The sequence below is a fragment of the Penicillium rubens genome (genome assembly GCF_028828025.1).
Source record: "Penicillium rubens strain IBT 27055 chromosome Unknown utg000001l_segment0_segment0, whole genome shotgun sequence".
NCBI classification, from domain to species: Eukaryota; Fungi; Ascomycota; class Eurotiomycetes; order Eurotiales; family Aspergillaceae; genus Penicillium; species Penicillium rubens.
The window spans coordinates 6,078,910-6,095,255 of NW_026890599.1; the positions used below are offsets into that span (position 1 = coordinate 6,078,910).

The 16,346-nt window shown below is 48.7% G+C and overlaps 8 protein-coding genes across 8 annotated transcripts; 4 read left to right on the plus strand and 4 right to left on the minus strand.

The window, feature by feature from the left end:
• Nucleotides 1-361: 361 nt before the first annotated feature.
• On the plus strand, nt 362-1,015 carry N7525_002335 (Bromodomain associated domain protein; the record flags this gene model as incomplete). The annotated part of the gene is made up of 1 exon (XM_002556964.1): nt 362-1,015. The coding sequence occupies one exon, from the start codon at nt 362-364 to the stop codon at nt 1,013-1,015; it is 654 nt and encodes a 217-aa protein (XP_002557010.1).
• A 1,210-nt stretch (nt 1,016-2,225) lies between these two features.
• On the minus strand, nt 2,226-3,407 carry N7525_002336 (glycoside hydrolase family 16 protein; the record flags this gene model as incomplete). Its single annotated transcript, XM_002556963.2, has 2 exons — nt 2,226-2,523; nt 2,590-3,407. 2 exons carry the CDS (start codon nt 3,405-3,407, stop codon nt 2,226-2,228), a joined length of 1,116 nt encoding a protein of 371 aa, XP_002557009.2.
• Nucleotides 3,408-4,820: 1,413 nt separating this feature from the next.
• On the plus strand, nt 4,821-6,876 carry N7525_002337 (uncharacterized protein; the record flags this gene model as incomplete). Its single annotated transcript, XM_002556962.1, has 2 exons — nt 4,821-5,192; nt 6,187-6,876. The coding sequence occupies 2 exons, from the start codon at nt 4,821-4,823 to the stop codon at nt 6,874-6,876; spliced, it is 1,062 nt and encodes a 353-aa protein (XP_002557008.1).
• A 289-nt stretch (nt 6,877-7,165) lies between these two features.
• N7525_002338 (uncharacterized protein) lies at nt 7,166-7,567 on the minus strand (the record flags this gene model as incomplete). Its single annotated transcript, XM_061212273.1, has 1 exon — nt 7,166-7,567. The coding sequence occupies one exon, from the start codon at nt 7,565-7,567 to the stop codon at nt 7,166-7,168; it is 402 nt and encodes a 133-aa protein (XP_061071499.1).
• A 1,988-nt stretch (nt 7,568-9,555) lies between these two features.
• On the plus strand, nt 9,556-10,784 carry N7525_002339 (uncharacterized protein; the record flags this gene model as incomplete). Its single annotated transcript, XM_061212274.1, has 7 exons — nt 9,556-9,746; nt 9,803-9,913; nt 9,964-10,081; nt 10,175-10,252; nt 10,300-10,371; nt 10,424-10,619; nt 10,657-10,784. 7 exons carry the CDS (start codon nt 9,556-9,558, stop codon nt 10,782-10,784), a joined length of 894 nt encoding a protein of 297 aa, XP_061071500.1.
• A 588-nt stretch (nt 10,785-11,372) lies between these two features.
• On the plus strand, nt 11,373-13,047 carry N7525_002340 (pH-signaling protein PalC; the record flags this gene model as incomplete). The annotated part of the gene is made up of 2 exons (XM_002556960.2): nt 11,373-12,710; nt 12,781-13,047. The coding sequence occupies 2 exons, from the start codon at nt 11,373-11,375 to the stop codon at nt 13,045-13,047; spliced, it is 1,605 nt and encodes a 534-aa protein (XP_002557006.2).
• A 474-nt stretch (nt 13,048-13,521) lies between these two features.
• N7525_002341 (putative NADH-ubiquinone oxidoreductase 12 kda subunit) lies at nt 13,522-13,980 on the minus strand (the record flags this gene model as incomplete). Its single annotated transcript, XM_002556959.1, has 2 exons — nt 13,522-13,607; nt 13,755-13,980. 2 exons carry the CDS (start codon nt 13,978-13,980, stop codon nt 13,522-13,524), a joined length of 312 nt encoding a protein of 103 aa, XP_002557005.1.
• A 554-nt stretch (nt 13,981-14,534) lies between these two features.
• N7525_002342 (putative alpha-1,6-mannosyltransferase subunit) lies at nt 14,535-15,958 on the minus strand (the record flags this gene model as incomplete). Its single annotated transcript, XM_002556958.1, has 2 exons — nt 14,535-15,478; nt 15,529-15,958. The coding sequence occupies 2 exons, from the start codon at nt 15,956-15,958 to the stop codon at nt 14,535-14,537; spliced, it is 1,374 nt and encodes a 457-aa protein (XP_002557004.1).
• Between the last annotated feature and the right edge of the window lie 388 nt (nt 15,959-16,346).

The following is a 16,346-nucleotide window of genomic DNA, read 5'->3' on the forward strand; positions in this document are numbered from 1 at the left end:
AGTGTCTTTCTGAGTATCTTTACTTGACCTTGCTTTTCCTCTTTCAAACCCGTCTTTAGAAGGCTCAAGGTCAGTGGATAGAGGACTGTATGTCCGAAAGAATTCAGACCAATGGGGATGGGAGCCTGCAAGGGGCCTGCGAATAGCTCAAATCTATAGTAGAGCGGTGTGTAAAGCGGTCTGAGGCCAGGCATAATTCAGGCAGAAAATACGGGACATCGAGCATCAGACGGCCGCTATACACCTCCAAACACCTCGAGCTCTTCTTTTACTTTTGTCTCACTTACCACACAACCCACTTTGCCTCCTTTAGACACATTGACCCTGCTTTCGCCTCATCAACAAATTGTCCTATACCAAGATGTCAGGCCCAAACCTGCACAACGCTCTCCTCCGCCCTCCAATCATTCAAATCCTCCGTGCTCAAGGCTTCCATTCAACACGCCCCTCAGTCTTGGAGTCCATTCAGGACCTGACGGGGCGATATCTGGTTATTCTCGCCTCGGCTGCAGCTGAACACGCCGCAAATGCGCACCCTTATGATCCGGTTCCCGACCTCGAGGACATCTACCAAGCTCTCCAGGACGCAGGAGCCATACGACCACAATTGCGCGAATGGGAAGAGGAATGGCAGGGAGAAGAAGATATGCGTGGTCTAGATGCCTTCCTCGGTTGGATCACTGGCCCTGTCCACCGTGAAATTCGACGTGTTGCCGGCTTTGTGCCCAGCGAGGGTGACATGGTTGATCCCGACGCTGTTGAAAAGGAGGATTATCTCACTGCATTGAAGAAGAAACACAGCAAGACTGGCGAGGAGTCTCGATACGCTGGAACTGTCCTAGGAAAGAGTGCCGAGGAACATCCTATCGTCATTGAGGGTGGTGCCCCCAGCATTCAGGACTGGACTGCGCAGGTGCGCGCCCGGGCTTCAGAGGCGGCAGCGGCAGACAGTGACAGTTCAGGCGTGAGCAGCGCCCCAAGCCATCTCTCGGACGACGAGGCAATGGGTGTGTGAAGGGTTGAACTTGGCCTCATGGATTGCTTGACCGAAAAGGCAACAAAGCTTGAATCTCTACTCCACCAATGTCTCCAGGCCTCATACGACATGACGCCCTTCTGGTCCTTCTTCCGGTCAGACTCTTCGATATCTACCCTTCCCGATTTGAAGCACGAAATTACTTCACAATTGTGCTAAGACCTGATATGATATTCCACCCTTCTGGTCAGATTGTCTTTCATCTCCACACACTTCTCTGTTGGAAGCACAAATAGCCCAACCACCATGTGCTGGGACAACCAAAACCTCCCCTTCTAGTGGTCGGCGGCATTGTTGCGACTCGACCTGAGACATGATTGTTCCCTCCACTTCCCTCTGCAATGCAGACAACTCTCTTCTGGTAACCCAACTACAAGGACTCCGCCTATGCATCCGACATTGTCTAATGAGATGGACATGGAAGTCTCAAGATGGAGTTGCAACTTGATTCAGTCTTCCTTGTGTGAAAATGGCTAGTATTTCGTTTAACTGGGGATTAACATTGACTAACAAGTCAATTATTCGTCTTGTTTTTGTTCTGGGCTTGTTTTCACTTTGTTTGCACCTGAGCATTCGAGCGGATATGCGTGGATCACAATGGGATTCCTGTCTGGAATTACTCTGTCTGTCCCAACCGCCGCCACACGAGGCGCACGCCATTTGATCTACACATCCTTGGTTCTGTCAAATAGTAGCTCACAGATGTTTTTAAGAATATCAAATTTTCGAATGGCAAACAGCAAACTCTTGGCAGCGTAGCATGGAACAGCGACGGTCGAGTTTCACTCCCGAGGTAGTAGTCTGGGGAAAAGACCATCGAGTAACGAAGAAATAGAGTGTGTACTTGGAGGTTGAACTAGTCGAGTCTCTTAAAGTCCTTAGTTTGTACACATAACTGGCTGTACGTAGTGGGGATGAAAGTGTCCGGTGGTTCAGGTACTTTCGGAGTCCCCATGCCCATGCCTCTGTGCCTGATATCCATGGCATTCATTGAGCATGTTTCTAGGAGCGAATAGCCTGAAACTGTATGGTGGTAACTCCCAAGAGGATGTAGACAGATATGGTACACAGCGGTCATTGACAATAAGACCATGTTCTGAACATGTTACATACACGGATATAGAAGAAGGCGACATCTGGAGAGATTAAAGTAATAAACATAACTGAAACGTAGTACACGAAAGAGCCGTTAAGGAACTGGCTGGTAGCTACCTTTGCTACGCAATTCACTTTGCCTCCATCTCAACTTCGACTCCTCCAACGTCGTGAGCTCCGCGCTGTACTCACCGTCGTTCAACGCGCGTTGTAGGCGGCCGTCCCGGCGTTGTTTCAAACAATAAAATACAAATATGCCAATGAGAAGCGCACCAGCAACAGCGGCACCGCAGTACACTCCGATATGAGCCCCCTGGCCGAGATCGTCCCATTTCTGGGATAGGGTCTTGGCTGGTTTCTTGTTGATCTGCGTTATGGCGGTTGAGTTTCCACTGCGATTTGGAGTCAGTCACCGGAATCATTGAACAACGAGGTACTGACTTCGAAAACGAACTCACCTGACAACCTCAATGCTATCATATGTCCCTGTACGTCCGGTGTACTTGTACTCCTTTCCACTGGAGAAGTCCTGAACCCGAATCTTTGACACAGTCATAGTGAACGGAACATCGGACCAGTCAACCAACCCACCACCCCAGTCAAGATTGCCTTGTGACTGTCCCATGATTCCAACCGGCCAATTGCTAACCTTAACCTGGCAAGGTGTCTGAGGATAGTTTTTGCCATACACAGTCAACGGCTCGGAGTAGTTCACTGTCCGCACCAAGTCACCGTCGATCCACCATTCAAGCCGGTCTCTATCCCAGTACGACGTATAATTGTGAAACTCAGTATCCGCATTTGAAACCGCATGGTATCCGCCCCGGTCACTCGTGGTCGTGTTCCCCTTGCCGAAGAAATTGGATTGCACTCCGCTTGTGTTATAACCAACCCATTCCCAGTCGATCTCGTCCAGGTCGTCTGATTGAAGGACGACGCTGCTGATTATGCCGGCTCCCTTAGCCATCTTGACGTGCGCTTCCATCACACCGAAGAAAATGTAAAAATTGGATACTAGGAGGGTCGACGCGTTTTCGGTTTTGATGCTGAAGTCCGCTCCTTCGGATGTGTAGTCCAGCGTACCGGTTCTCATGTCCCACAGCTCGCTGTCGAGAGTTGAGTTGAATAGCCATGTATGCTCGGTTCCGAGGGCGGGATCAGCACTGCATGTCTTGTTGAGGGGGTTGCAATCCGTTCCGGTGTATTCAGCATTAACATTGGTGACTCCGAGAATGGTAATCAGGGCTAGAAGGAAGAATGAAAACCAGGATCTCATTATGTCGGTTTTTATGAACACCCGGTCCTATCCTGGTATCCGCACAATGCCGCTTTATATCGCAATTCCTCAGCGGAAGTATCACGCTAACAGGAATAAATGAATGTGTCAAAGCCTTCCCCTAAGAAGTTGATATGTAAGAGGCAATAACAGAGTCTGCGGGTATGAGGTTAATGACCGAAAGATCCGGCATGACTGCTAGCAAAATCAACATTAGGGAGGTCAATAAGCGAGCTAGCAAGCTAAAGGCATCAACAATTCGAGCTGTAATTAGAACCTTGCCCATACTTAGTCGAGCTTAGCGCCAAAAAAGTGTCGCAGACGACTCATCCAGTTGAGATTGAGGCTATGGAGACTGACGCTATCTCCGAGTCCGAAAGAAAGCTTTTACGAAGCTTGACTCGGCACTATATACTAGCTCGCTTCTTAGCGCAAATTAAACTGCCTCATTGCGTTAGCAGCCTGTTAAAGGCCCACCGGCAGCGTAATTACCCAGTTCTTTTCACGATGCCGATTGGCTACGCTACTACTTTTAGCCCACCAGCATCCACTCCGAGGAACAGATCAGGAACAATATCCGGCCATTGGCTATGTTCGTTAATAAAGAAAAGGTGGAAATTGGAAATTGGAAATGACAAGCGCAAAAAGACGCGTAGATTATTATTGCACTCACGAAACAGCCCTAACGAGTATATAAAAGAACTGCTCGCCTCTTCAGCGTTCTCTTTCCTGCTTTTCTCTTTTTTCTCAAGGAGGCTTATATTGCTTCAGGGAAATTGCCCATCGAAATGGAGGTAATGAGATCTGCTAATTGTACTTTTTCTGACATTCACATAGTATAGGGCCATTCTAGTACCAGCAGGGAACCAACTTAGATCGAGTCCAACTACTTTGGCAAGCACTTTGTTTCCCTAGATCATCTACAGCTAAGTCTATTGCAAACACTTTCTTCCTCAAGGATTGGCTCTAGGAAATGGCAGGCAAGTGATGTCCTTGCCAAAGTAGTTGGACTCGCTCTATATTGAGGCCTTGTCAGGCCTGTCTTTTGGCACAGTACAGTCCCGCCACTTTATACAAATTCCTTTTTTTTAATGTTTACTACCATATAGCTATATCTAACTGCACAGTTAGACCAACAAACGAAGCAAAAATGCTGGACGGCCTGAGTGTGTAGGCGTCAGCGCTGTGTTTGCGTCAACCCTTACTGCCTTGGGGGGTTCTCGCCAAACGAACGGTTTCCCAGATATAAACAGCGGATAATGTTGTCGTCCTTCTGCTTAGTCGTCTCTTGGTTTGCTATCTCCTCCATCGACTTGCTTTGTTTAGCGTTCCCCCGTCAATTTACCATCTCTCGTCCGTCTCTCTCGTCGACCAAACGCATCCGTTTCCCACAACAAGTGGTTCTCATCAATGATGTCTCGCTCGACTTATGTATTTCTGACTGCTTATGCAGCTCTTATGGCTGTTATTATGGCTCTCAGTATCGTTTTCCCCGACTGCCGTGACATCACCTGTCCGTCCAACAAGGGCAACACTGCAGCTCATATCAACTACGATTTGACTCAGACTTGGGCGTTGAACGAATGGACAACCCTTGGCGGCGAAGTAGTCGCTGGGCCTGATAGCGCAGAGTTCACGATCAACAAGCAACGCGATTCCCTGACAATCGTAACCGACTACTACATCTTCTATGGCGAGGTGTCTGTTGAGATGAAGGCCTCCCCCGGTAGTGGTATTGTCAGCTGCATTCATGCGCTGGCAGACCACAATGACGAGATTGACTGGGTGAGCTCCAACTTGCATCCTGTCCCCTGGAAAATCCATCTAGCTATACATACAGGAAATTGCTGACATGCAATGCATGCAGGGTATGCGTTTGTCTCTGTGCAGACAGGGCATTTGCCTGGTTTGTCGTGTTTGTCATTCTCGGAGACCTTATATACAGCCTCCTTTTTATAGATTTATATTATATCATTCTTCCCCCTTCATCCTCCTGGTAGCATCTAGCTCCAAGAGGTTATAAGCCCTTGCTCTCTCCGAGAACATTCTTTATCAGCTTCAACAGCAGGGGTAGCGAGGCTAAATGCCTCCTACCCTTAGCACCACTAGCACCTTACCGGAAACCTACACAGAGCTAGGTGCAACAAAAATCTAGGAGTCTTTGCAGTCTCTTTCATTGAGTGGTATACAGTGTCTCTCACTAAAGAACGGTCTTCACATTCGTCATCTTGACTGGCCGAAAATCGACCTGATCTTCATCCTCATCTTTATCTTCATTTTTCATCAGCTACAATGGCTGAATCCTCTCCCGACATGTTGCCTTGCAGCCGGACGACGATTTTTACTATGGGAACCATATTATTTATCCTTTTTGACATGGATTTATGTCTTCCATGGTGTTTTTTGGTGCCCAGTCTGTAACCTCTTGAGGCTAGATGCGACCAGGAGGATGAAGGAGGAAGAATGATATGATTATGAATCTATGGAAAGGAGGCTGTATATAAAGCCTCCGAGAATGACAAACACGACAAACCAGGCAAATGCTCAGTCTGCACAGAGACAAACGACCCTGCATGCTGTCAACACAAATACTGGGTGACTTTACCGACATGGTACATACGAATTATTTCGGCAAGGGTGATACCTGTGGGATTACAATCGCTGGACATGGCAGCGGGTGGCAAACCCCGAGAAGTGTTGGGTCAGCCAGGCTGATGCCTGGTTTGTCAGGCCAGTCCTCACTGTCTGCTAGCTATATTAGCTAGCTTCCATCTGTCAGAGAATATCATCTCTTCCTTCTTCTCTTTCTCCCCTTCTGGCTTTGCCAGATCAAGAAGTCTTCCACAACTACACTTGGATTTGGTCCAAGGAGAAACTGTCATGGGCGATCGATGGCACCGTTGTTCGAACAGTCCACTATGCTGATGCAAAGGGTGACACTCGCTTTCCTCAGACACCTATGCGCGTTCGAATCGGTACCTGGGCAACAGGCGATTCGGTCAGAAGTAAGGGCACCGTCGGCTGGGCTGGCGGCGAGACTGATTACTCAAATGCACCGTTCACGATGTATGTCAAATCGATTAAGATTGTCAACTACATCCCGGCAGAAAGGTATTTCCATTCCGGCAGATCCGCCTCTTCGGACAGTATCAAGACAGATGGTCGCATTCCATCGACTCGGACTTCAGCCGCCATCGATATTCCCAGGCAGGATGTATCAGATATTCCCTTGTGCGAAATGACTATCCCCCAAATCTACCATCATCTCGAGACCAAAGTTCAAAATATCTTGGATTTCATTTCGATCATCGCTAGACCGACCTTCGTCTTGAGAACTGGTACTGGCACCTCAGCGACAGATTCTTGGGACCTCTTTTTTCTCCAGGTTTTCGCTGTCATTGTCGTTCTGTTACTGATGATGGTCATTGTTTCGGCATGGATGTGCTTCTTCTCTCGGGACAAGTTTTGATATGAATTTCATATCCGTGAATAGTTCACAGTTCCCAGAGTTTGCGCAAGTCCCTCTTTTCTATGAATATCTGAATTCAACACCTACCGGGTCTTAAAAACGTCATAGCAGCATTGGTTTTCTCCTACGTAGACTTGAGGTACTTCCTAGAAGGATAACAAAGTACATATTGTGAAATAGATGATTTACTGGAGTATGTGCAAGCCAAGAAAATGCTTGAATCAGGTAAATATGTCAAGTACTCAGTGCTAACTATGCCGCAGAGGAGTCAATCCCCGAACAACTCATGTCAAAGGTACCACTCACTCGATTGCGCCGCAAGAAGTGCCTCCTTGAGAATACAAGCTGCGCTGTATTCAATATCATCCTCTCTCATCCAATCGAAAGTCCGGTTATTTATCTGATAACTGGTCCAATCACCCCCGAGGACAAGGATTGCCTCGGGCAAACAAAGCCTGAGTGTCATGGAGAAACGTTGGAACTGGGCATATCCAAGAAGATGGCTGCGAGGCTTGCGTTCATCGCATCTTGCTTGGAATACCAGATCGCGACAAAGAGTTTCTAAATTTCCAATCACTTCGTGGCGCCGCCGTGCCTTGTATGTTAGAGTTTCAATCTGTGTTTCCACAATCTGGACTATGTTGGTATAGTCCGCTTGCAGGCCTGGTCCAAATACGGGGACTGGGGACATTGTTGTGGTAATGTTAGCATTGAAAGAGTATCCAGTTCTCTAGGGCTAATTGCTAGTTCGGCGAAGCGCGAGTATTAGGAAATAGCTCGACTAGGATACACCTAGGATGATGTAGGACTGAAGATATTTATCACTACCTGCTTAACTATGTAGGTTTCCGAAGATGTTACCTTGCTAGAAAGAGAGTGTCAAAGTGATTGAAGCTCATTGTTATGGAATTTCTTTGTTCCATCCATGTGCTCGTGGTCTTGACCTCAACGAGTCAGGCTACCTCGTTGTTGCTTTTGTCCGTGAATTCATAACTATCCGAAATCTAAAAGGAAAAGAGGCAAAACAGTAGGAAAGTAATTCAAGGCTTATACAACATGTTGTACTATCAAACAACAGTATAAGAGTTGCCCTTCCATTTCGACTCACTTCACGTCGCTCCTCAGTAAGTACAACATTTAACCTAGAGTCACAGCATGACTATGTCTCCCGTGGCGGTAGAAGCCTGTCTACATGTGGTTTAGTGGCCATATATATTTCGTTTCCCTTTCAACTTGGAGAAATATCATGCGACAATAATGGACTAAAACGAAATTTCTATAACTGATCCCCGATAATGGTACATTGGAACCACCAGCAATCGCCGAAATATTGAAAATCTACTCTGAAGCCCATGGACCTTCGCTGCTGCACGAGTATCACAAGGGAACACTTGCAATCAGACTACAACCATTTCCAGTCAGCTGTTACTCCCTTAAAGATAAAGACTGCGCCTTACAAAGATCCTCCAAGTTTGACGCTAAATATATCATTTCGCGCAAGCACCAATCTCTTTGTCCCTGATTTGGCTCAATTACCGGAAGGGGAAGCTACGCCTGTCCATCCACATCTTAAAAGTAAGCTCAGACATCCACGGGAGGACGTCCTTGTTATCATTTGAGACGAGCGAGGAGCAGTTTTTGGTATTGAGTTCTGGATAATTCAGAGTGTCTAGAGTAAGAATGACCCCCCTCCAATCCTTTCATCCCGAAAGCAACGTGAAAGGAAGGCCAAGCTGATCCACGGAATGATCTCAGATGAGATGCAAGGAAGTAAAGAAAGAACGAGAAGCTCATTTTACTTTGATACTCTGCGACTTAGCGGAATGTTGGATTTGGCCTTCTTTGACTCTGAACAGGGTAGTTTCGGCTTGGAGCTGAAATCTCTTTGTTGAGGTTAAGCTGGCTGGGACACACTTGCTAGATCAGTCAAGGGCACCGCGGACCAGTGGATCTGCATTTCCCATTTTCTTTCATGGAAATTCAACCGTCCCATCGGATTATTCCTTTCTCATCGAGGCATTACGCCGCTGCTTTTCCGCATAGGGGTACGAGTGGTTTAGGGACCACCATGACACCCGTCTTTTGCCCAGTAGCAAATAGTAATGTACGGGCATGAGTCTAATTATTTCGAGAAGGACGATCCTACTAGTTATTTATCTCAGGCTTGACTTGCATACGGAAGTATTTGACGTGTAGATCGTAACAGCTACTATTTCTTATCGTTCTAGCTACAGCCCTAAAATGCCTATGAATAGACATATCGAAATTATCCAAGAAGACATCAACTATGAAGGAAATACGTAGGCCCAGAAAGACTATCAAAACAGTAGACCCTTCGTACTGGGGGGTTTCTTTCATCTACTATTTTCTTTGTTTGGGCACGATGGTGTGTGGTGTATAGTCTGAAGTACAAATATCTCCCACAACACTCGACATCAGACATGTCTCAATCTTTCAAAACTCCACCGAGCTTTATCATACGCTTTTCATCATCTCGTTCTTCGAAATGAGTCGCCCTCGGAGAGATGCGGCTACAAAGCCACAGGGTTACTATTCCCCCCTGCTTCTATAGGATTGAGAAGGACTTCTACTGGTCGGGTCTCGAAACTGCGCAAAGTAAAAGGTCAAACCGGGCAAGTTGCAGCAGGCTCGAGTCAGGATGCCTCGCCTCCTACTTCTATGATTATACCTGGTCCTTTGGATACGGCCGCACTCGAGCGGGATTTACAAAACTCGTATGAAGGCAAAATTGCACCACCGGACCTGCCAAAACGACAAACAAGATGGCAACAGCCAGCGTCGAAGCCAATTTTTGACCTCGCGGAAGTGCCAAAAGGGTGGAACTCCCTTGAACCCGATCTTGATCCTGAGTACGTCTTTCCCGCTTCTGTATCGACATGGGCGCATACTAATATATGCTATACAGTGACTTGGTATCTCAGATCGCAAGGTGCCGTGAACGGATTAGTGATAATATCATGAGCCCGATGTTCGAATTCAAGCTGGATGACTTGCTGAAAGAGAAGAAACGTCGCGAGTAGGTATCCCCGGAGACCGTTCTGTTACTGTTTTTAACCCAACTATTAGTGCGATGATGGACGCAGAGCCGGTTGGCTTGAGCTGGCCTGTCGTCCTGCGCTTGGACACCCTCACGATGATCTTGGAATCGCTTCGCGAGAAGGACGAGTGCGATCTAGTTGGAACTGTGACAAACATCATGGCAGCATACAGATCGGGAAATTTGAGATGAACACCAGGTCTTGTTACCTACTGGTCTAAAGGTGTCCAACTCTGCCAGCCGAGGCCTTTCAAGTGGGATGAATTTGATTTCATCAATGCTAAACATGACGGTGTCACCGCCTTTATGGTAGAAGGGGTATGTTTCCTCAAACACTTGAGCTAGTCAGGCGCTAACATGCGTAGCTTGAAGGACCAGGACCAAGCCCCCAATTGGTGTCAACCTGGACAACTACGCCAGATGCAACTGGAACATCCGTGAGTTCAAGGTCCAGCAATCATTCTTGTCGTTCTCTAACATGATTTGAAGACAATGTTAATTTCTGTGAAAACCGTTGATCTGCCTACACGCCCGAGTCTCCCGATTGAATGGGCCTTCATGGATGATACAGGGGCGTCTATCATGCACATCAATCAAAGCGACCTCACCGCGCTCCAGAATTACAACATACGCGCCAGCGGAATGGTCCCGCCCGATCCACCATTGATGGGTGCAACATGGGTTGGTAACGCTAGTGGAGGAGCTAATATGAATATTTGCAGGCGACTTCATGTTAACTTGCGGAATCCCGGCACCACTACTGCTCAACCTACTTACATGTCCCCGGTATGGCATCCGGTCCAAGTCGCCATCCATGATGATGCCACCCGTGGGAGGATACCCAGATTGAATGGCCCATGGGTACGGCACAGGCTGTATTCAGCGTCGGTTCCGGATGGCAGGAGAGAAACCCATTTCAGTGAAACCCACCCAACCTTGATGAATTTGCCCATGTCAAACCCGCTGCAAATGAACAGGTTACTGCCAGACTTTCCAATGATTTTCCCACTAGCAGTAACAGCACCAACAAAGACAGCAAAGACAGCAAAGACAGCAAAGACAGCAAAGACAGCAAAGACAGCAAAGACATCAAAGACATCAAAGACAGCAAAAGCGCCCTAACACAGTCTTTCTCCTTCAGATGCGATGTGGCTGATCTCCTGCGTTCTATTATATGTCTGTCTTTCATGTTGAATTTGTGAACTGTTTTGATTTGAACTTTAGAATCGTTTGTTTTCTCGATATATTTTGTACTTTTCTATGCCACTCAATGCAAGTCAAACCTGCAATGCTGATTCGTAGAGATAGTAGAGATAGTAGACATAGTAGACATAGTAGACATAGTATACCTCCCCAAACCTTGGAACTCAGTTGGAAAGTCTTGGCGGTGACATCAGTTCCGATCGAGTCCTCCCTTCTCCAACTCCCCCAGTTCACCATGGTCTACACATTTATCCTCCCAACCACTTCGCCTCTCTCGTTCCAATCATTCATCTCCTCTACCACTCACCCCTCTCTCCCCCAGACCGCGTCGACAGCCCGCCATGCCCTCCGCCTCGCACTCAAGGCCCACAAACGCTTACCCCGCGGCCCGCGCCAGGACGCCCACCTACCCACAGTTTTGTCCGCTTTGAATGAATACATCCCCTTGCTATTCGCAATCTTAAATGGGCTGAATGGTCGCTCCGTTACAACTGAGCCGTACTCTGCTCAGGACGGCTATACGTCAGGGGGAGCGAATCTCCGCATCGGCGAAATAGTCGACATCACCATCCGGGTGGAGATACAGTCAGCATGGAGATGTACGTTGTCATCCTCAGGCGGATTGAATTTCGGGTCTGGCGGAGATAATGAAAGCGGACATGGTATCCGCACGCGGAATGGACGAGTCTCTGGTCGAGGCATCCACTTCGAGTTGGCATTCACGCTTACAACTCTGGGATACGTACTGAGTAGGATGGCGCGTGCGGGGGTCGTCGCTGCGCTGTATGCATCGTCTACCCCGTCTGCAGAGGTCCGTACTGCTGCTGTGCAGACTGCAACGCGGTATCTACTACAAGCTAGCTCTGTGCATAATATGCTTGCGTCTTCGCCGACTTTCACTGCAGCTACAGCGTCGACAGTACCGGATCTCGAGGCTGGTACGCAGTCAGCTCTGTCGTCTCTGGCCATGGCTGAGGCTACGTTACTAGCTGTCCTTAAGGATGATGCGTATATTGCGGCATGTATCCAGTCGCGCAATCCGAATGATAAAGAGTGGATGGTCCGTGCCCCTGAGATCCCAAAAGTGCGCGCTTTGCTATTTGCAAGACTCTGTGTCCGTGCTGCAGAGTACGCTGAACAGGCGACTGCAGGGTTAGGTGCTGTTGGATCCACGTCTGGTCGTGCAGGCCGGGTAGATGAAGACTTGCTTCGCTATACAGGAGTTTTGGCTCGCGTTGCTCGGGCACGCGCGTGTCGATTCTTTGGTGTAGATGCTGAGCTATCCGGTAAAGTGGGTGAGGGTATTGCGTGGTTGCGAGCTGCACGCACTTCACTTGGGCTACGTGGAGCTTCCCAGGAAGAGACTGCTAGCTCGGGAGGCTCTTCAAAGGGCGGTTTGTCCCGTTTAAAGCGCGAGTGGACAGAGCGGCGGGAGGAGCGTCAAGTCACTAAAGATGCTGGCGGCAGTCGCAGCGAAAAAGGTCCATTGGATGCGGGGGACGATGCTGGTCGTGACGAGGAGGGACGGGTCCTAGCGATGCTTGAGACGAAATGGGTGAAAATGAATGACACAGTAAGTTCGATTTCGTTATTCCCCTATGGTCCGCGGGTTTCAATGTACATGGTGTACTGACTCAATGCAGATGAATACACACCCCATCCCACCCTCTGCACCATTACTATCTAATCTGCCATCTGGTCGAGATATTCACTCTCCCCCGACGCCATACCAGCCCCCTTCTTTAGACCAGGATCAACTCATGCGAATGCGTGCTCCACCTGATGAAAGAGACGATATTCAGGTTGGAAGTGACGACGATAGTGAAGACGATGCAGGACAGCCTGGTGGCTGTGGAACTCCGGGTGCATTCCCGGACCGAAGTGCGACGGCTTCGAGTGTTTATTATTGAAAGATACCGAAATTCAAGTACATATGCTAGAACACGAGATATGAGATATCGAAGGAGCATTTACCTGGCGGTCTATGATAAACACGAAGGCCCGGTAGAACTACAATGGCATCCCGACCGAGTGTGGGTCACTGGTTGACTACAATCTTTCCGAAAAGCAGTCCACGTTGTAGAAAAAGGAAGAGTGATCAAACAAAGTGATATTATGTACAGTACAAATGGACAAGAGCACAGGGTAATCCCCAGACCCTCTTCTGCCATCTTTTCGTCTCCCCTCCGACAGACCCGACCAGGGTGGCTATAAGATCAAGATTGAACAGCACTGGACAAACCCACTGGGATTCCGGATTCCGTCCAAAGCCGACCATTTCATCCCGGCATCAAAATTGTCCAGTCCCATGTCGATATCGGCTGTCAAACCCTTGCCTCAAAACACAATCGCATAGCTGAACATGCAAGAAAACACATAAACGCTTATGCCGACTCTCCACCAAAGCGGTTCTTCTCCTGTCCAAGGTAACCCTTAATCTTGCTCTCCTTGAGGAGCTCGAAGTACTTCTCTGTAGAGATAAACATGTCAGTACAACGCATGCCAATCACAGATCCGCAAAGCCACAATCCAGTCAGACCGGTTGTTCCGGAAAAACATCGCAGGACATCGTAACTCCTGATATCCAGCATAGACGGAATAGAGGAAAATCACCCACCTCGGAAAACACCACACTTCTCGAGGTGGTTCACGCCCTCGCGCGCATAGCATTTGCCCAATTCCTCGCCGACCAGACGTGCCATCATGCTGCGGACCCATTGCTCGCGGATAATGGCGTCGCGGGCGTTGTGGACTGCGACATTGTCCTCGAAGTCGACGCCGTCGTAGGTCGGGGCGACGGTGGGCTTTTTGGCGAGGAAGGCGGCGGACTCGGGGGTTGGCATTGTGGATGATTGGCTTGTGTGGTTTGAACTGAGGGTCGGGTGTGGTGAGGTAGTTTCTTGCTCGCTCGGAGGACAATGGCAGCAGGGGTTGTTGGAGAGAGTCGTCTTTTGAGGCGCTTGGATGCGGTCGTCGGCACGTTGATCTTGAAGGTTGGATTACCTGGTATGTGATTGGGTGGAATCAAGGCGGTCAGGGTGCTTTGGTGCGGGAGGGCCTTATGCGCAAATCTGTGTGGTCACGTGGATCTATACAATCCGAAAACGGCAGGTCAGACAACGAGGGAAGTTTGAATACTTGAAGGTTGGATTTTACGTGGTTTAGACGGGTTATTTTCTTGAATAAGGAACTGTCTTGCAGGAATATCATATTCCCAATGACCATGGTTGTTCACACCTGCCGTACGCCCGATTAAGACAATGCGAGACCACGAAAGCAATATACATACAAAGCAAAATTTCAACACGAAACCTCTCATGATGTAAGGACGACTACCAGACCTTGCTGCAACAACCTTGGAAGGATAATTGACATGAATAGCGAGAAATAGTATGAATCAATCATCCCTCTCCTTTCCCATCATTCGGTCGTATACATCACTTAAACTGTCCGTGAATCGTTCCCACCTCGACCGGCCAAGCCAATTGCTCAGCTCACGGTAGTAGTAGATTTCAGACCAGCAATCCCGACCAAACATGCACCCAGCCATATTGACAATGAGGTCATGAGCGTTCTGCTGATAGTGAATGACTGGATTATCTCCGTCGCCGCATGCACCAGGCGGGAAGGCATTGATGCTGCGTTGTGGTAAAAAGCCAACACTGCTCCGAACCCATGGTTGACTTTGATAGATGTATTCTAGGGCATCCTGTTCTTTATGCTCCCAGTCCATATGCATCTGCTCGTACATGACGGGATCCCACCAGATATCGAGCAGTCGATCGGTCCAAACAGATCGTCGTAGGAAGAAAGATCCGAGATTGAAGCCAGCACAGTCCTGTGTCAGAAGCATATTCAAGGAATCTGCCTTCCCGTCGCCCTCGAGGGAACGGCCTAACTCATCGAGCCAGAACTCGGGTAGTGGATGGGTGATGTTGAGAGGGTTGTAGGCGGTGATATCGCGGTAGACGTGAGATTCAAGGTCATTGAAAAGATGGTGTTGGAGAGATGTGTCATATTCCATGACCCATGTGTTCAAGTCGAGCCACCAGAACCACTCTGCGTCTGGATACTTGCGCATCGCTTCGCGGATCACATCGCCCTTCTCCCAGCTCTCGCGCCATTCATGTGAATATCGCTTCTTGGCCAACAGGTTGGCCAGTTCGAGCTCGTAGCCCCATTTTTTCACATATCTCTTCTTGTTCCATATGCTGTTGCGTTCGATGGCCCATTCGCGTGCACCTTTCCACTCCATGACGCCGCCCTCCACGTTCGATCCGAGTATGATAACGAACTTGCTCCCACCGCCTATAGGTGATCTTCGGTATGCTTGGACAATGGCTGGGACAGTGTTAAAATATTACGTTGAAATGATCATAGCAAGCACTTACTCGTCCAGCAAAATAGATACCCAATCCACACCAAGAACAGGGCGAACAGCAGCCGGAGTCGACCCCGGCGTATTGGTATCCGTAATGCACCTAGCAGGCCACGTCCACTACCCGATCGCTTCCATTCCCGGCCGTAATCATCCTTATCGACATATTCGCGTGGGGAAAGTCTTCGGAAGGTAGGAAACCGAGTGGAAAGCTTGTGTCGTTGTCGAGAGAAGAAGCCGTTATTTCGTGTGGAGAACGATGGATATCCGCGCACCTCGTCACTTTTTGCCTTGGCTGCAGCCCACGATATGCTGCCTGGTGTGCCTGGGGATAATGCACCAGGCGATGGGCCGTTCGGGGATACGGTGCCGCTAGCCGGAATGAGTCCCGGGCTGGACCACCCCCCGCCCGGGTGGGGAGAGGGTGATCGCGATAAGGTCATCGCGGTGATCACTGCTAAGCAGTGAATTTGCTAGAAAGCGATGTGAACTTTTGAGGATGCCGGAGGGAACGAGCGAAGGGATGGATTGGTGAGGTCAGAGTGACAGAGGTAACGAGTGACGGAAGTTAGGGAGAGAAGTGAATTAAGACACACAAAACATCATTGAGAGGACATTATGTACCGGATTGGAGATGCGACCTCAGGAACTTGAGGCCGAATGCGGCATGTCTGTGCTTTTGATAGCAGGTGCGGTTTGAGTTTCGAACCTTCCCAGGGTTGGAAAGGGCAAATTGAATTTGCTTAGCTTCAATACTCTAAATGCTGCCCAGGTGTATAGTTAGCATCACTACCTCCTAGGCATGTTGAACTGTATAGTAATATAGTTGGG